This window comes from Anabrus simplex, chromosome 6 (assembly GCF_040414725.1).
Source record: "Anabrus simplex isolate iqAnaSimp1 chromosome 6, ASM4041472v1, whole genome shotgun sequence".
Taxonomy (NCBI): Eukaryota; Metazoa; Arthropoda; class Insecta; order Orthoptera; family Tettigoniidae; genus Anabrus; species Anabrus simplex.
Window position 1 is genome coordinate 249,958,653 of NC_090270.1, and position 21,006 is coordinate 249,979,658.

The 21,006-nt window shown below is 37.9% G+C and overlaps 1 protein-coding gene across 1 annotated transcript in view; it reads right to left on the reverse strand.

The window, feature by feature from the left end:
- The window catches only part of LOC136875701 (mannosylglucosyl-3-phosphoglycerate phosphatase), a 176,916-nt gene that overhangs the window by 53,542 nt on the left and 102,368 nt on the right, over positions 1-21,006 (reverse strand). The window contains exons 5-7 of the mRNA XM_068228111.1: positions 20,865-20,981; positions 13,420-13,542; positions 13,177-13,342 (exon numbers count right to left, since the gene is read on the reverse strand). Of these exons, the coding sequence (XP_068084212.1) occupies positions 13,177-13,342; positions 13,420-13,542; positions 20,865-20,981 (406 nt within the window). The remainder of the gene's footprint in view (positions 1-13,176; positions 13,343-13,419; positions 13,543-20,864; positions 20,982-21,006) is intronic.

Genomic DNA, 21,006 nt, shown 5'->3' on the forward strand with positions numbered 1-21,006 from the left:
AAATTCTTCACGTTTTGTAGAGAAATTTCCTCTGCCCCTTCAGAAGAAAATCTTGTCTGTTCAAAAGCAAGACTTCTCTAATAATGAATGTTTTAATTAAGGAATACTTTACCGTTGGTCTATTGTAAGTGGTCCTCTCGTTCGCTACCAGATGACTCACTGTGTGCTAGCCTTCAAAGAGTTGGAGGTGACAACACCATGCTAACTCCAATTAAGATGTTTGTTCGATCGTATGTGCGTTTCAAAGTAAAGAGCAAGGTCATTGCATAAATGATTTATTTCTTCTATCACATTCGTTGAAGAAACTGGGCCTAACACATATTTATCACTAGTATTGGGAACTGACCATCCCTGCCCCTCCTATAACATCCCTCTCCCTCCTGTAACACTAATGAAGTAAATGTACTCTCCTAAATGTTGCTGTTGTTTGAGTCATCAGTCTATAGACTAGTTTGATGCAGATCTCCATGCACCCTATCTTGAGCTAACATTTTCATTTCTACGTAACTACTGCATCCTACATCTGCTCTAATCTGCTTGTCATATTCATACCTTGGTCCATTCTTACCACCTACACTTCCCTCAAGAACCAGCTTTAATAAGTCCTGGGTGTCTTAAGATGTGTCCTCTCATTTTATCTCTTCTTCTCATCAAATTTAGCCAAATAGTTCTCATCTCTGCCTGCTGTCATTTCTTGATGCATGCAGTACTTTTGCATCCATCTCTTGGCACAGGCCAGAGCAAAGTGTAGCTTCCACTAGTCTCATCAATGGCTGTGACAATATGGAAGCTGCTAGGGTATGAGTAATGACATTTGGAGCACATCCAGTGCGTCTGAGGGTTGTGAAAGGTGTTGCTCATAGCGTTAGTCATGCTACAATAGCACTCTCTGGCCCAGTGAGGAAAGCAATGGCAAACTATGTCACACCTCATCTTGCCTAGTATGCTTCATTTTGGTGCTGTCATTGGTTTTTGTGGTTTTCCTATAGCTGCATAGCCTTTGGTGGCACTATTTCAGGATCCAACCAGCCTCTGGGCTGATGACCTGACAGACAGACAGACAGACAGACAGACAGACAGACAGACAGACAGACAGACAGACAGACAGACAGACAGACAGACAGACAGACAGACAGACAGACAGACAGACAGACAGACAGACAGACAGACAGACAGACAGACAGACAGACAATTCTCATCTCACCAATTTGATTCATTATCTCTTTAATCATCATTCAATCTACCCATCTCACCTTTAGCATTCTTCTTAAACACCACATTTCAAAAGCTTCAATTCTCGTCCTTTTTAAGCTACGTATCGTCCATGTCCATACAATGCCACGTTCCAAACAAGTCTTCAAAAAGAACTTTCTAATTCCTATATGAATGTTCGAAGTGAGTAAATTTCTTTTCTTAAAAAGGCCTTCCTTGCTTGTGCTAGTATGCTTTTTACCTATGCCCTCCTTACTTCTGCCATCGTTAGTTATTTTACTGCCCAAGTAACAATATTCATCTACTTCTCTTAAGACTTCGTTTCCTAATCTAATATTTCCTGTATCACCTGACTTTGGTCAACTGCACTCCATTACTTTTGTTTTGGATTTATTTATTTTTATCTACATTCCTGACCCAGTCGAATGACTGGAAACAGGCTGTGGATTTTCATTTTCACTTCTTCCCCAAGACACTGTTCATACCATTCAGCAATTTCTCAGAGAATCTTCTGCTAAAATAACAAATATCATTGACAAATCTCACAGTTTAGATTTCCACTCCATGGCTTTTGATTCCCTTTCCAAATTCCTCTTTGATTTCTTTAACTGCCTGTTCTATATAGACATTGAAAAAGAGAGGGGACAAACTGCATCCTTGCCTCACTCCTTTCTGGACTGCTGCTGCTTTTTCAAAGCCTTACATTCTTATCACTGCAGACTGATTTTATAGATTGTAGATAATTCTTATTTCTCAAAATCTGATCCCAATCAGAATCTCAAATTGCTTGGTCCAATTAACATTATTGAATGTCTTTTCTAGATCTACAAATGCCATGTATGTGGATTTGTCCTTAATTCGATCTTCTAAGATCAGACGTAAAGTCAGGATTGGTTCATGTGTTCCTTAACTTCTTGTAAAGTGAAATTGATCTTCTCCCAGCTCAATTTCAACTTATCTTTCCATTCTTCTGTAAGTAACACATTTATTTTGCAGGCGTGAGATACTAAACTAATGGTGCGGTAGTTTTCACACTTGTCAGCACATGCTTTCCTGGGAATAGGTATAACAACATTGTCCTTAAAATTGGATGGATCGGGCGAGTTGGCCGTGCAGTTAGGGGCGCACGGCTGTGAGCTTGTATCCGGGAGATAGTGAGTTTGAATCCCACTGTCGGCAGCCCTGAAGAGGGTTTTCCGTGGTTTCCCATTTTCACATCAGGCAAATGCTGGGGCTGTACCTTAATTAAGACTAAGGCTGCTTCCTCCCAACTCCTAGGCCTTTCCTATACCATCGTCGACATAAGACCTGCCTGTGTTGGTGCAACGTAAAGCCACTAGCAAAAAAAAAAAAATATATATATATATATTAAAATTTTTTGTTTTTAAATGGATGGCACTTCTCCAGTATCATATATCTTACACACTAAATGGAATAACCTTGCCATGCTGGTTTCTCCTAAGGCAGTCGGTAATTCTGAGGGTATGTAATCAATTCCAGGTGCCTAGTTCCTATTTAAGTCTCTGTTGAATTCTGGCCTCAAAATTTGGTGTCCCATTTATAGCTAAATCTAATAGTCCCATCTAAATCCTACATAAACAGAGTATTTAAAATATTGCTTAGTACGACATCGCTTATTATGACATATCATATAAAACGACGTATTTTTATTACATTTTCAGAGAAATGTATCAGCTATTTTTGTTTGTTATATATTTGGGATTTGCTATAAAGCTTATTTTCAAACTCTTTTGTTCAGTAGATTGTAGATTTCAAATCAGTCCATCTGGCAAGCATCGCTGTGAAGATGTTGCAAAAGAAAGGGAAAGTGTTTAATATTGCAGAAAAATCACACATAATATGTCAATTAGAAAATGGGGAAACAAACATCAGCATTGTGAAGGAATTGGGTGCATCACACTCAACTATTTCTATGATTTGGAAGAACAGAGAGAACATCTCATTTATTAGCTAAGACCGTGTGTGACATTATTGATCAATCTGCATTGTTGCTAATTATTTCCTCACTTATTAGTGTATATTTTGCTGGCATATTATTGCTGTTCATAATGCGTAAACATTAGAAGAAAAATTCCTTTCAGTTCCACAGTCCAAAAATACTGTATTGCAAATACAAGAATTACTTCACTTATGTTTTTTGAAGTTTTCACTTTATTCTGTTAATTAACCATGTAAGTGTGCAATCTAAAACATACAGATATGACAACCTTAGCAACAACAAAAAACCAGTATGTGCAACTATCGCCTATAATGACCGTTAATTGGCAGTCCCTTCGGAGTAGTTATAGTCTGTTTCGACTGTACTACTTTATGTTGATACAACTGTTGGATACATTACTGCTATCTTTGTGCCTTGTCTTCTTTCACTAGAAGTGGTTTTCCATCTGGCTTGCCTTCTTTCACTAGAAGTGGTTTTCCATCTGAGCTCATAATATTCATACATCTAGTTTTCCTTTTACCAAAGGTTCCCTTGATTTTCCTGTATAATGCATCTACCTTTCCTAAGATCAAACAACCTTCAACATCCTTGCACTTCTCTCTCAGCCATTCTTCCTTAGTTGTCCTGCACTTTCTATCTATTTCATTCTTTTATCACCTATGTTCTTCTCTGCCCTCCTCATTTTTGGCATTCTTGTACTTTTGTTATTCGTCAATCAGGTTTAGTATCTCCTGAGTTATCCATGGATTCTTAGTTGATCTTTCCAATCTTCCTCGCATTTCTTCAGCAGCCCTACTGACCTCATTCTTCACGACTGCCCATTCTTCCTCTATTGTGTTTCTTTCAGTCTTTAGTCCTTGTGCAACATGTTCCTTCGAATAATCCCTCACACTCTTTTCTTTCAACTTGTCTGAATCCTATCACCTTGAATTCCTTTCTTCAATTTCTTCAACTTCAGATGGCATTTCAAAACAACAACTTGTGCTTGGAGTTCATGACTGCTCCTGGTTTCTGAATCTCTGCCTAACCATAATGAAGTCTATTTGATACCTTCCAGAGTATCCAGGTCTCGTCCACACATACAGCCATCGTTTGTAGTGTCTGAACCAAGTATTAGCGAGGATTAAATTACGATCGGCGCAGGATTCAACCAGGCAACTTCCTCCTTCATTTCTTTCTCCCATTCTAAATTCTTCTATAGCATTACCTTCTCTTCCTTGGCCTACCACTGCACTGCAGTCTCCCATCACAATTAGATTCTCGTCACCTTTTACATATTGTATTACATTTTCTATCTCTTCATATATTATTAATATTTCATCATCATCCACTGAACTAGTAGGCATATAGAACTGAACTATTATGGTGAGCATTGGTTTTGTGTCTTTTTTTACAACAACAATAATAATAATAATAATAATAATAATAATAATAATAATAATAATAATAATAATAATAATAATAATAATAATAATAATATTATGATGCTGGTTGTAGCAGCTTACCCGCCGGCATGTTTTCATATTCATTATTAAACCAACTCCTGCATTTCCCCCGCTTGATTTTGTGTTGATAATTCTGTAGTCGCCAGAACAATAATCCTGATATTCCTGCTAACGTACTTCACTTACACCAACTACATCGAACTTTAGTCTATCCATTTCCCTTTTCAGATTATCTAACCTACCACAATGATTCTAAATTCTAACATTTCACGCTCTGACTTGCAGATGTCAGTATCCATCTTCCTGATGATTACCTCCTCTCATGTAGTCCCCACTCGGAGATCCGGATGGGAGACTATTTTAACACATAAAGTAAATACAAAAAATTATTTCCACCTTCTCAATACATATCAATCCTGCAATGTTTACAGCAACATTACAATATTATTAGGTACTAGTTTCGGTTCTGTTGAGAACCATCCAGCCAAGCCAAGACAAGTGTAAATTATATTGCTAAAACAGATTGATGTAGTGAAATGAAATATGAAATGATGGCCTAAAAATGGGGTGAAAATGATATACATATATAAGAGAAACAGTAGTATGCGACAAAATAATTTAAAAAGTGACAATAAAATCTTTAAAAACATAGTAGTATCAACTATTACCTCAAATAGAATAAACAGCTTTAGTTGACGGAGTTGCACATTTAAATTGGTTGAATCAGATATGAACAAAGTCCAGAGTATCCTTTAAATTCTAGAAGATGTGGGTCGACATTGCGCAGAGGGAGTTTTTGTTCAAAAGTCCAGAGCGGAGGTTAAAAGATGTCAGAGCTGTAGAATGTATCTTGAGGTAAATTGAATCTTCTTGTGGTGCAAAGGAGTAATCCTGATTCAAAATGAACCTGAAGAAAAGAAAGTTTGAGTTAACGCGAGAAAAAGTAAAGTGAAGGAAAGAGGCTAGCGGGAAAAAGGAATAAACATTGAAGACTCACCTTGCGCAATGTAGAGCGAGCTTGCTGGTTGAGTGCAAATACCAGAGTGAGAACGGCATGAAGCAGAAGGGAAGTGACAGAGGCGGAGGGGAGGGGCGTAGAGAGACTTGAGTGGGGAAAGGCGGGGAATAGGAGGTGGCTAAGGTGAGGTGGTCGGGAGGGAAGATGGCGGTGTTTGTGTCGGCGGGGGACCCTTAATTGACTTGAAAAAAGAATTTTGGTCTACTGACTTGCTTTTTCTGAAATAAGTGATGTAAAGGTCAAACAAAATATTAGGTTTCTCGGTTATTTCATCGAGATTGTAATTAGCGTTGAAGTATTGGTCCAAATGGATGTAAAAATTTTCAATTATGTTAAGAAGAGGGCCTTTATTAGCTATTTGGAGGATATCCATATCTGAATCAATGTTCATAAATTTATGATTATAGTCGACCATATGTTGGCCGATAGCAGAAAATTTGTTGTATTTGACCGCATTAAAGTGTTCCAAGTATCTTATATTAAAGCTTCTACCGGTCTGCCCTATATAAGAAATATTTGAACAGGAGTTGCATTTAAACCTGTATACGCCTGATTTTGTGTACTTATTAATCTTGTTAATGTGTGACGTATTATGTAGAATGTGTGAACTGTTGTTGTTAGTTTTAAAAGCTATTTTAACGCCTTTTTTCTTTAAGATATTAGTAATCTTGTGAATTTCGTTGGTGTAGATGAAAGTAGAGAAAGACTCGTGTTTAGGTACTTCTTTTTTTTTAAAGTCTTTCTCTACTTTCACCTACACCAACGAAATTCACAAGATTACTAATATCTTCAAGAAAAAAGGCGTTAAAATAGCTTTTAAAACTAACAACAACAGTTCACACATTCTACATAATACGTCACACATTAACAAGGTTAATAAGTACAAAAAATCAGGCGTATACAGGCTTAAATGTAACTCCTGTTCGAATATTTCTTATATAGGGCAGACCGGTACAAGCTTTAATATAAGAAACTTGGAACACTTTAATGCGGTCAAATACAACAAATTTTCCGCTATCGGCCAACATATGGTCGACTATAATCACAAATTTACGAACATCGATTCAGACATGGATATCCTCCAAATAGCTAATAAAGGCCCTCTTCTTAACATAATTGAAAATTTTTACATCCATTTGGACCAATACTTCAACGCTAATTACGATCTCAATGAAATAACCGAGAAACCTAATATTTTGTTTGACCTTTTCATCACTTATTTAAGAAAAAGCAAATCAGTAGACCAAAATTCTTTTTTCAAGTCAATTAAGGGTCCCCCGCCGACACAAACACCGCCATCTTCCCTCCCGACCACCTCACCTTAGCCACCTCCTATTCCCCGCCTTTCCCCACTCAAGTCTCTCTACGCCCCTCCCCTCTGCCTCTGTCACTTCCCTTCTGCTTCATGCCATTCTCACTCTGGTATTTGCACTCAACCAGCAAGCTCGCTCTACATTGCGCAAGGTGAGTCTTCAATGTTTATTCCTTTTTCCCGCTAGCCTCTTTCCTTCACTTTACTTTTTCTCGCGTTAACTCAACCTCTCTTTTCTTCAGGTTCCTTTTGGTTCCCTTTTGAATTGGGATTACTCCTTTGCACTACAAGAAGATTCAATTTACCTCAAGATACATTCTACAGCTCTGACATCTTTTAACCTCCGCTCTGGACTTTTGAACAAAAACTCCCTCTGCGCAATGTCGATCCACATCTTCTAGAACTTAAAGGATACTCTGGACTTTCTTCATATCTGATTCAACCAATTTAAATGTGCAACTCCGTCAACTAAAGCTGTTTATTCTATTTGAGGTAATAGTTGATACTACTATATTTTTAAAGATTTTAATGTCACTTTTTAAATTATTTTGTCGCATACTACTGTTTCTCTTATATATGTATATCATTTTCACCCCATTTTTAGGCCATCATTTCATATTTCATTTCACTACATCAATCTGTTTTAGCAATATAATTTACACTTGTCTTGGCTTGGCTGGATGGTTCTCAACAGAACCGAAACTAGTACCTAATAATATAGTAATGTTATTGTAAACATTGCAGGATTGATATGTATTGAGAAAGTGGAAATAATAATTTTTTGTATTTACTTTATGTGTAATTTCAACTCAATACGGAACCAATTATGAAGTTTATAACCTTTATTTTAACTCTGGTAAATTTTACCCAGGAAGAAGCAACCATCAGTACATCATTCATACAGAGAGAGCTGCATGCCCTCGAGAGTTGGTTACAGCTGTAGTTTTCCGTTGTTTTGACATGTGTAGCAGTATCAACATAGCTAAGCCATGCTAAGTATTATTATAAGGCCATATCAGTCAATCATCTTGACTGCTACCCTTGCAACTTCTGAAAGGTTGCTACCCCCCTTTCAATGATCCATTTGTTAGTCTGGTCTCTCAAGAGATACCCATCTGATATGGTTGCACCTACAACTTGGCTATCTGCTTCACTGGGACGCACAAACCTTTCCACTGCAGTAAGGTCATGTGATTCACAGGAGAAGCTCCTAAATGTAATCTATATATATAGAACAAGAGTTTTGTCCGTACATTGCTCAGAATTTGAAAAGAATGGTATTTATGTAATCGGTCATGTCCACAGTAACAAGGAAATGAACTTTTTACTTTTCCGTAATGTCTGTCTGTCTGTCTGTCTGTCTGTCTGTCTGTCTGTCTGTACATGCATCACTAGAAAACGGCTAAAGAGAATTTAATGAAAATTGGTATGAAAAGTCGGGAAAAAAGTCGTTACAATCTAAGCCATAAATAATTTTTTTCACCCTAATAGAAATGGTAGTTTAGAGGAAGGTCTAAAATTTAATTTTCAAATATTTATGTTATTAGTGGTCCTATCTTAATAAAAATTAGTATGCAAAGTCAAAACATAAGTCTCTACAATCTAGGCTATAAATAATTTTATTCACGCTGAGTAAAATGGTAGTTTAGGGAAGGCCTAAAATTTAATTCTTAAATATTTACGTCATTAGTGGTCCTATTTCGTTGAAAACTGGTATACAAAGTCGGAAAATGAGCCACTATAATCTAGACTATAAATAACTTTATCCACGCTGAATGAAATGGTATTTTAGGGGAAGGCCTAAAATGTAATTCTCAAATATTTATATTATTAGTGGTCGTATCGATAAATACTAAATAACCAAAGTTATATAGAATTAAATTTCTGACCAATTATGTCTTATACATTTTTACCGTACCAGCTATAACAACACAGATATTCATGAATTTGTATTTTTGTTGCTAAGTCCATATCGACGCCGAGCCACAAGAAAATGGGTTAACAGAACTTAATGAAAATCGGTATATATAGTCGGGGAATAAGAAACTACAGTCTAAGCTATAAACAATTTTATTTGCCCTGGATGAAATTGTAGTTTAGGGGAAGGCGCCTAAAATTTAATTTTTAAATACTATGTTTTTGATCCTATCGAAAAAGTTACAGAGAATACAATTTCCGATCATTTATGTTTTATTCAGTTTTAATGTACCGACTATGATGAGTGATATTTCAGAGTCGGAAGAAAACTAAATGTGAAGGCCTACAATATCGAAAGCGCATAACATTGATCAACAATAACATTACATTGACCATTGTTTGTTGTGATGTTATTTTTCTCTTATGCAGCCTCTCAACTCCGATAGATGGAATTACTGCTGCGTACCGTGTATAATAGCTTGACTGAATATTGGCAGGAAAGAGCCAGGAAGTTAGAAAACTTTCTTCTTTAGCATGCCATTCCTCTGGTTCATAGATTTTCTGATACAGCTGGTACGTAACACATTGGTTCTTCATAGTATTCCAGTTATTCGATCCCTACTCTGACGCACTGTTTTGATTGAGCAGTGTGCATACTTAAGGCAGAGGTTGTCTTAGTAGTAGTAGGGCCTGGTCTAGAATAACAATTTAGGCCTATTCCAAATTATAGCATCACAATTCACACAATTAAACACTGAAAAGAGCTGTTTCTTAAGAAAAGCTTCTTCCTCTTCACTTTTATTACATTCTACATTCATTTTATTCTAAATTATCAGTGAAGGTGTTTCTCCTCTGGCTTGGAGGAAAAATTTGCCTCCAAGTCAGATAGATTTTTCTGCCGCCAGTGTAGTGAATTGATATTTTCCAACTCATTGGGTACTCCTAGGAAACAGATTAGTAAAAGGGCATAGTTTTTGCCCTGGGAGTCTCCACTATTCGACCCTTTCCCCGCCGAAAAAAGACGAAGAGTGTTCACGAATCATGGTTCTCTGCAGCTTGGTCATTCCAGCTCTGGAACGTTGGATTGTTAGATCGGCAGTGTAGTCCTGTTCGTTAAAAGTGAGAAGATGTGTGGTGTTTCATTTGATCGAGTATTTCATATGAAAGCATTGCTTTTAGGGCCATTTTCTCCAAATCGAGTTAAACCTGGTATAAATTAAACCCGTTCAACTTTAGAACCTTGTGTAAACTTGCGTCCATTTTCTCCACCAATTTCTGACACTCGTTTAGTTTAAACGACAGCTCGCCCGTTTAAATTAATGATGTCAAGTTTGCGCTAGCGTTGGCTGCACTGAAGGAATAGTCGAAGGCATGGTCGATAGAATTGGCCAATCAGAGCGAAGTAATTCAATGACCGACATTTTTGTATTAATATCAGCTGTTTGTGGCGAATTAATGCTGTCGTACGTAGTGAATAAAGAAGAAATTCGGCGGGATATTAGCTTTACTGTAAATAAATTGTTTACATTTGTGTGAAGTGTTGTGTCTTATAATTTTAGCCATTGCTGTCTACAATTTCTTGGAACGCACTTTTATATCTTATTTTTCTCTGTCATGCTTTAGGCCTACCGTGGGCCTAATATGTGTCTTTTGATGTCTGTATTGTCTTACAGAACACACGGGAATGTTGAGATATTAAAATCCTAGTCTTTCTGCAATACGGTATTCCTTTCCTCAGACAATCAAAATTTATGTGAATTTCAAGTAAACAAATTCCAAGCATGCTCGGGATCTATCTCCTATTAAAATCCATCGCCCTTGGCCGGGATCAATCTCACAAACCTCGGATCCAGCAGACAGACCACTGAGGATGTATTATTTGGAGATGTATTACTTGATTCTATATTCGTTTATAACATAACCAAGTTCGCGGTATGTCGTACTGTTTGCATAATACTCTTCTCCCTATAGCAACAATATGAAACATTTTATTACTTTTCTGATCCTATAAATATATGATCTAGTCATTAGAAATTGTATACCACCACCTCTCCTACCGTGCCAGCCAACATTCTTATGGTAAAAATGTTTTTGACGAACTGGATTCGAACCGTCTAATCACAGCTTTGGACGTTGCTGACCTAACGCTTTAACGATCACAGCCACCATACACTGCACGGGGAGCGGACGTATTACAGCTCTTATGTACGAATATTTTTATGCTTCACATTACAGTATTTATATCACCAACAGTATTTTATATAATATTATAAAAATACTGCAATTTAAGGCCTGTGGTCCCCGTTGTTAATGAGAAAATTGCCTGCTGCATAATATCTTAAAGCAACCATAATCATTGCTTCTAGCGGAATAGCATTATTTCGTGCAGTTGACGTTTTAAAAGAATCCTTTGATACTAGACAATCCTTGCTGTTCGCTTATGAATTATAAATCCATCAAAATACTCCGTTACATCCGATTTTCCAAGATTGTAGACTTTTGTTGGAATGCGGCTTCTTAACCTCACTTGAATATCAAAATTATTTCCTATTTAACCAAAGACTTCAATAAATTCTTCCTTTTTTCTAATGCTAATACTACGTTCTAATTTTAGTACGTTTTCTGTTAAAGTGCTGCAGTACTGGTATTCAAAACTAACCCTTCTACTAGGAAAATCACAGATACGTTAATAAAATGTCAAGAAGGTTGAATATAAACTTAAGTTTAAACCTACAATATAGTAGGTTTAACTTTGAACCAAGTTTAAACTTGAAACAAAGTTTAAACTAATATGGGGAAAATGAATGTTAGTTTAAACTCAGACTTCAACCAGATTAAAATAAACCTAGTTTAAACTCATTTGGGGAAAACGGCCCTTAATCGCACTATTCTTACTGACATCATTGTAATATATGTCCATTTCAGTTGGGAGAACCACTAAGAGTCTTTCTGAGGATGTAAAAAGGCAAGTGGAGAGTGAGTGTCTACCACTATAATGAAAACTCTCCAACCTGATTGTGACTGATGGTATGCAAGCGGGTCTACCATTACAATGAAAATTCCCTAACTCAGTGTTCACGTGAGAAAAGATGTTTAGTGATTTCCCAGTCGCATTTCTAGGCTAACGTTAAAATCTTGCTCACAACGTGTACACTAGAACTCCGCATACAGTGTAGAGTTCTGTAGCGAAGCACTGATACATCAGCTAGTATAGAGAGAAAATTTCTATCATTCACCTTCCAAAACTACATAATTTACGCTGAGGAGCTGTTCTCAGGTTTTATCCATTACAATTACAGCCAAATTTTATTTGTATGAAGGTAATCCCAAAAATAAGGTCTCCTAATTTTTATAAATACATAGACCTGTTTATTTCTACAATGGTTTACATCATTTTACAGCTTGAACATTTAGCTATTTTTCTACATAATCTCCATTTTGGTTGATGCATTTTTGTACATGCCGTGACAGTTTTTGTATGTCCATGTCATAACAGCTCGCCGCCACGCTGTTCAGGAAGTTGTGAGCGGCACTTCGGGAAACCTCAGGAACCAAAGTGCAGAGATCATCCAGGGTGATCCGCCGATCTTCACGCATGATTTGCTCAAATTTCACAAGTGTCTCGACGGAACTTGACGGTCTCCCGCTCCTTTGTTCGTTCGTCGTGACTTTCAGTCCAACTGGCTGCAAACTCTCTACACCACTTACGAACATTTTTGACATCCATGCACAAATCACCATACACTTCCGTCAACTGGCAATGGATTTCAATCGGTTCAGTACCTTTTGGTTTCAAAAATCGAATAACTACGCGCACTTCGCACTTGGCGGTAACATCCAACGGGAGCTCCATTCTCAACGGCTGCCAAGCGAAGACTGAGTGCCTCAGCGTGGCGTGTGCATGTTTATATGCGAGCGCAGGAAACACTCTTCACAATATTGTGACCAACAGCCACAGGAACAGAATTCTGTATTTATAAAAATATAGGAGACCTTATTTTTGGGATTACCCTCGTATATGCGAAGATATTCCAGTGGAAAATCTACATGTCCATAGATGATTTAATATGAAGGAGATAGGCATTCTAGTCCATCACAACCTCATCATAATTATCTACAAAACTGATATATGGTATGAATAACTTGGGTCAATAACTTAAGAAAGGTTCCTCAAGGTACCAATGAAGCACTCTCATTGATTCAGGAGACTAAAAAGTTCTCTATTTCATTTACAGTAATATTTACTTAAATAATAAATAGTTAAATTTGCTCATCACACAACAGAAGACTTTGTAACTAGCTTTGTACTTACTGTCATACTTTTCGAGCATTCCTTTAAGTGTTGGATCCTCTTCGTATGACGATGTCACACTGATCTCCTCAACTGAGACTTCCACTGATGTTTTCTCAAAGGAGAGAGTGACTTTGGAAAATTGGCGAAAGTCTGTTCCACTCTTGATAATGTACTTCCCATTAACCTGTAGGTACCAAATGTAGTAAAATTATCACAGAACAAAAGAACACGTACAGAGTTGAGAGGAGAACACATGCTCACCTGCTTAACCTCATAGATATGATCGTGGCCCGCCAGGATCAAGTCAATTTCCTCACAGTTCTCTGCTAATTTTATGTCATTGGGCAATCTCATGTGCGTCATAGCAATCACATAGTCACAACCCTACAGAAAGAGAAACAAAAAGAAAGCTCTTTCAAAACTACTGAGTAAATTGCATTATTATATCAACAAGGCATCAGTTTGAGAATGATTATGATTACTTTTTAAACTAAGAATAGGGGAGAGAGATAGAGCTATTGCACTGAGCTGGGAAATTTACAAATCAAAATCCTAGAGCTAGGAATTTTAGGTGCTGCACCTTAATAATTTTTTGCTATTAAAATATTCAAATTGACTTGCCTTACGAGGAAGACATGACATAAACAATCTTAACTGTGTTCTGGTTGCACCTTTTTTGCACCTTTTCTCAATGCCAGCACCTTTTTGCACCTTAACTCAATGTCAGCACCTTTTAGCACTTTCCCTGCCTCATGTTCATGCTCCTTTGCTGTGTTTTGTTCCCATAAAATTCCTACAAAGGAAATCAAACATCTGCAGTTTTATCTACATTTCTCACATCAATTTTTTTTTATAAATAGACAAATCTACTTTCTATAAGGTTTTCTTTTTTAGAATTTACTGTCTTCATAGTGGTATCAGCGCGGTCATGTCAGATGATAGCTTTCTTATTAGTTTGCACCTCAATAAACTCAGCAAACCGGGCGAGTTGGCCATATGGTTAGCGGTGCGCAGCTGTGAGCTTGCATCCGGGAGATAGTGGGTTCGAATCCTACTGTTGGCAGCCCTGAAGATGGTTTCCTGTGGTTTCCCATTTTTACACCAGGCAAATGCTGGGACTGTACCTTATTAAAAAGGCCAAGGCCGCTTCCTTCCTATTTCTAGGCCTTTCCTATCCCATCATCGCCAGAAGACCTATCAGTGTCGGTGTGACGTAAAGCAAATAGAAAAAGAAACTGAACTCAGCAACAAAAGAGGAAGGAAAAATTTTCTCTATTACTCTTCTTGTTTCAACATAGCAATTTACTGTAGACCTCACTTGAAGTGAGCAATGTATTAATGCACCATTTGGAATTGTCAGCTACATTTTATTCATTAATGTGTTAATCAATATGTTTAGGATCTATTAGTTTTCTATTACGCCCTCAGCCTCCACAGGACACCTATTTGCTATATTTAAACAAGGACTTTCAGGAGGGTGTATAAATTTTACGACTATCCATATTTTAATCTTTAAACTATTGTCAACCATTTCAATCACCATTTGTAACATCATCTTCACATTTATATTTAATTTAATTACAATCAGGTACCTGATTATTTACCTTTCAGTTGTTGTTTTTTCTGCTAGTTGCTTTACGTCGCACCGAAACAGATAGGTCTTATGGCGATGATGGGACAGGAAAGGGCTAGGAGTGGAAAGGAAGCGGCCGTGGCCTTAATTAAGGTACAGCCCCAGCATTTGCCTGGTGTGAAAATGGGAAACCACGGAAAACCATTTTCAGGGCTGCCGACAGTGGGGTTCGAACCTACTATCTCCCGAATACTGGATACTGGCCGCACTTAAGCGATTGCAGCTATCAAGGTCGGTACCTTTCAGTTTGAGATATAGGCTAATGATGTTCTTGATTGAAGAGCGAAACATGTCCCTACAGTTTTAATTTTTTTAAAAATTCTTTTTATGTATTGCAAAGGTGGAACAAATAAACTTTCATATTTATTTGACTTTAAGTGGTATGTTCCGAGCTGTCAGAGGAGAGATGGCGTGGAATAACATTAGTAGACGAATAAGTTTGAGTGGCGACTTAAAAAGTAGGAAAGATCACAATATGAAGATAAAGTTGGAATTCAAGAGGACAAATTGGGGCAAATATTCATTCAGAGGAAGGGGAGTTAGGGATTGAAATAACTTACCAAGGGAGATGTTCAATAAATTTCCAATTTCTTTGAAACCATTTAAGAAAAGGCTAGGAAAAAACAGATATGGAATCTGCCACCTGGGCGACTGCCCTAAATGCAGATCAGTATTGATTGATTGATTGATTGATTGATAATGGAATCAATAAGAATGGGCAAGGCTTACTTTGAAAGAAAGATTACTGGAAAAAGACAGTGAGCTGGTCAGGAAGGTCCCAAACTGGGAGAAGATTCTGTAAGAGAAGAGGTAGCAAGACAGACGTTTATGCAGGACGCTCGTTCATTCTTACATTGGCCTGCTGGAGCAGAGAATCGATGATGATGATGATGATGATGATGATGATGATTATGGGTTATACCTTCCATAATTTGCATCTTTATATAAAATACTATTTTACATTTAATAACTAAAATAATCTTAATTCAAACATTCTTACAGCACCCGAACTTCACTCTGTACTTTGCACATTCACTTTTAGCCTTGATTTCATGACCTGACGCACATTTCCTTTATTTTTGTCTGCATGGTAAGTTTGTATATTCTCAGTTCAGTCCAACACTTCCACTCCATTTTGTTCAAAATTGCTAATTACAATCTTCACTATGTGACACAGAAAACATACCCTTAGTTGAAGAATCACAAAAATATCTAGTGCTAGAAATACTGCTCTTTCCTCATTGTACCTTGAACAATAGAGCCATTGTAATCATTTTCCTGAAATCACACTGCTTACTATTATTTTACAATTTCTGTTAGATATTCTTGCAGACCTGGCAGGAGCTTGATTCTTGCAGTACCTACTCCCCAGACCTACATTTAAAAAAAAAAATGCAATTAGTACATTTGATAATGATTGATTATTGTTTTAAGGGGCCTAACATCTAGGTCACCAGCCCAATATGTACATTTAGTAGGTGTGACTAGCTCACCCAACTTGATCTTATCTTTAATTCTTTTCAGATTTTGAGTGATATTTTACATATTCTTATGATTTCACAAGCTTCTAGTGGTGTGTTTTCTAGCATTATTTCACCTCTACATTTACATACAACACACAATATGTACAATATGTCAATAGATGAGAACACTTGCATGCACAGAAGGGGAAAAGCACAGTGGTAGTAGGGGACAAGCACATGGTAAGAGGTGATACAAGCAAGTGTAGTAGAGTGTGCTTATGTGCTGAAGTGCTCCAGCACACTGCCTGTTGGAAAAATAAATTAGTTTAAAAATATTATCTACATTCAAATACAGTGCATTGAAAAAGACGTCAGCCAAAGAATAGGAAATTATTCAACTCCCCTCACAACCAGTTAACTACTGGTGCGCTCCACGCCGGGTGCTGTGCGACCACAGCTCAGCGAGAATTTCTAAGCTTTTAGCCGGAAACCAGGAACTCTGCCTTTTGCGCATGCATGCCCAACGTTTCCGATAAAAGGAGAATGTGTTCCGATAGGCTGTGGACACAACAGCCAAGACATCACTTCACAGAGATTCTTCGTTCGACCACAGAGAGGCAGCACTAGCACTAGTCACACTTACATTACGACCGATATGAGAAGGTGGCAGGTGGCACCCTCTTGACTCAGCGGTAGTATTTCAGAGGGGATCGCTCAAAGCAAATGGGAAAACAAAATACTGTAGAGCTGTTCCCGCCAAGTCTTAATACCAAAGAGGATAGAATACTACCAACTTGCCTAGTCCATAGCCACATTTGTAAATCGATGAACTATAAAAATTGTACTTTTCATGTTGTCAAAATAAGGACATGATATTGTGATTTGCTTTAATTAAAAATGTTGTGTTTATAAATGTCACTATAAAAACATAACATTTCATTTTGCATTACGCCGTTGCTGGTTTATTACAATGATGTTGGTGGCATTGGGAAGTTCTGTTTTTGCGCGCTCACGCTAAGTGTTTGAGTTCGTGAATATTTTGCCATTGCAGTGTTATTGTGTGTTTAATTATATAGTTTTTTATGAGAAATGTGTATATGTGTTGGGGTTGTTTGCGTGTTTGTTCAGTGTGGAAAACTCAGTGGAGAGCCTCTTGAAAACCACATACCGGTATGTTTCTAAATATTTTTATTTTTTGGAGTGGGGATGGATTACAGCACACAACTGATTTTCTGCACCAGCCGCCACTGAGTAGAGTGTAAACAAGAATGCCATGTTCAGTTAAAATATATTTTATGAGTGCACTGGATTGGTTTGTTCATTTCTAATTACTGAATACAACTGGGGTCTCAGCATTCCTAGGAATTCTCTTTGTTGTTAACCAGGGCATCATTTTTCTTCTCGTGGAGTTTGATGTGGAAGCACGAGATGACTGCTTGTAGAGGTAAGGAGAGTTTTCTATAACGAGGACAGTATAAGGTAGTAAATTGCCCTGACTCCCTTTGGATGATTTGTTAAGTCCATGGTATTATGACAACACCGTGTTTTCTGGTCTGATTTAGATCTTACGCAGGCATTCGGTATGAAACCATCCTCTCCACCAGCATGGACGATGACAATTCCGTTTCTTTCTGAAATAGATTTAAAACTGGCCCTGCAGTGTATCACTCTATCCATATGGTGCAGTATTATAAGTATGTTTTTTTCTTTCAGTGGTTTAATGTTGCACTAATACACTAAAAGGTTTTCAGTGATGCAAGGATAGGGAAAAGGCTAGGAATGGGAAGGTAGTGGCCGTGGCCTTAATTAAGGTACAGCCCAGGTATTTGCGTCGTGTGAAAATGGGAAACCACAGAAAACCATCTTCAAGGCTGCCGACGGCGAGATTCGAACCCACCATCTCCCTAAATGCAAGCTCACTATTACGTGACCCTAACCGCACGGCCAACTCACTCGGTAATATGAATGTAAGTCCATACAGACAATTGGATGACACTCATTCCTGTATTTCTGGATAATTCATAAGTAAGCCATTCATTTTGTCCTGATACTGCCTTGCTCCTGGAGTACTTTTCAGTTATTTTTTTCTTCTTCCACCTGAATCCTAGAATCAAAGAATTTTGTGGAGCGCATTTATAGTTTCTTTGAAATATTTTGATTTTGCACAAATGTTTAAAGTGGGCATTCTTTCCTCTGTAACATTGGATCACATAACACTTGGCAAACTACTTGCTTATTAATAGTGTCTAAAGTGGCCTTCCAAGACCTTCTGGGCATTTCCTTGCGAGGTGTTGAAAATGACTGACTCATCTGCCTGGACTCATTCCAGTTCATTTTTGATTCACCTGAAGGGAAAATACTATTATATGCCAGTTGCTTCGGCCATTCATTTCAGTGTTTATTTGAGTTTCAATGGATAACCATGCACAGATTCTTTCTTCATAAACTGATAAGACATTAGCAGCAAACACTTCACAGGTTTGACGGTGAAGAAATTTGCCCTTCAACTTGCTTTGTACTGGTGGCATCTTCAACTCTGCATGCATTCACACAGCTGAGCACTCTGTCTGACATGACCAGAACACATCTGCTCCTGGCAACTGACTGAGTGGGGAGAACCAGACCTATAGGCCAGGCCCACTGCACATCTTGTTCTCCTCTATTTGCATGAGCTGTAATAGTTAAATACATTCCTCCACATTGGATTGGCATTAGAAAGGGGCATCTGACCATAAAACTGGGCCAATTTGAGGGATACAAGAAAAGCAGCAGAGAAAGAATTCTTGTAGCATAAACTCAATTTCCTTCCTCTTTTCTGGGCTAATGTCACTATTATATATGAATCAATGCTTCTAATAAGAAGCTCTACTGTTTTTATTTACAGGTAATCAAGGAACTCGCTAATTTACTGAAATTAATCAAGTGGAGGCAAACATTCACATTGATAGTAGACAATGGATCAAATACCTTTTACACTCTTGTCAATGGTCTTGTTCAGTGAACCACATGCTCAGCAGCTAGTCCCCACCCCCACCCTCAATTTTCTTTAAGTTGCATTGACACAGATAGGTCAACACTTTTCAAATTGCTTCACGTCGCAAACATGTCTAATATAATCAGAAATAATGCCTTCCCAAAGCTTAAATGCAATGCATGACAAACTTACTGGCCTTTAATTTTCAGCTTTATGTCTATCACCCTTTCCTTTATACACAGGGGCTACTATAGCAACTCTCCATTCATTTGGTATAGCTCCTTCGTACAAACAATAATCAAATAAGTACTTCACCTATGGTACTATATCCCAACCCATTGTCTTTAGCATATCCCCAGAAATCTTATCATTCCAGCCACTTTTCTAGTTTTCAACTTTTGTATCTTATTGTAAATGTCATTGTTATCATATGCAAATTTTAATACTTCTTAAGCATTAGTCACCTCCTCTATCTGGACATTACCCTTGTAACCAACAATCTTTACATACTGCTGACTGAACACTTCTGTCTTTTGAAGACCCCCCCCCACACACACACACACACACACACACACCCTTGTTCATTAATGTTTCTTGGAATGTCCTTCTTGGAACATGTTTTTGCCTTAAAGTACCCTTCCCCTCCATTTTTCAATGAAATTTGTATGACGGCAATTATGCTTGTCATCATGTTATCCTTAACCGACTTCTTTGCTAGATTCAGTTTCCTCGTAAGTTCCTTCAATTTCTCCTTACTCCCACAGCCATTTCTAACTATTACTTTCCAATCTACACCTCCTTTTTAGTATCTTTATTTCTCTATTATAATAAGGTGAGTCTCTTCCATTCCCTACCACCTTTAAAGATACAAACCTGTTTTCACATTCCTTAACAATTGCTTTAAACCCATTCCAGAGTCTGTTTACATTTTCATTTACCGTTTTCCACCGACATAGTTACTTTTTTTAACTCCCTCATGCCTGCTTTATCAGCCGTCGCCCTCAGCCCAGCCACCGAACACCAACACACTGAGTCTCACAGTGACTTCACCATGGAGTCCAAACAATAACTCTGTGTCCAGCACCAACATTGACTAACTCTCCGCGGCTCGCCTCCCTTTTTTATAGCTCGGGTGATGTGAACCAGAATATTCACACTGTGGCTAGAGGTGGAACATTCTTGTTGCATCTCGCAGAAACTCACAGGTAAACCAGCCGACGAGAACAATACATGGAAAACAGGCCCCGTCCTCCCGGCTAGCTAGGAGATCCCTGGTCGTGTGACTCACTAGCCCTATCCAGGAAGTACTGAAAGGGGCTACCACAGGGCTGGCATGTAGCAATAGGCACAGCCTCATCCATTACCAAATTCATTCCTCACTTAGCGTTTATCTTCTCATTCCAAGTACTCTCCCGGCATTGTTCCTCCATATTCATATCAGTATTCATTCTTGCTATCTTCATGTTTCCTTTTTACACATAATTTGTTGTTATACATTTTCTTTTTCAGGTATTTCCTCAATTTTTTAAATTCTTAAATTAGTTCTGACAATCTGAAGAACCTAAGAGTTATAAATTAACTGAGTCGAAACTAAAGAAATCGCTTCCACTACATCAAACTATGTTAGCGTACGAACCTCCTGCTTGAGCTGGGCTCCAAGTTTTCGGCCAGCCTCAACGAAGTCCAGGAAGGTCACCTCCTCAGGATTGATGGTCGCCAGTGTGTCCAGCCACTCTTGTTCTACCAGCCCCACCTGAGAGCAGACACAGGACAACTAC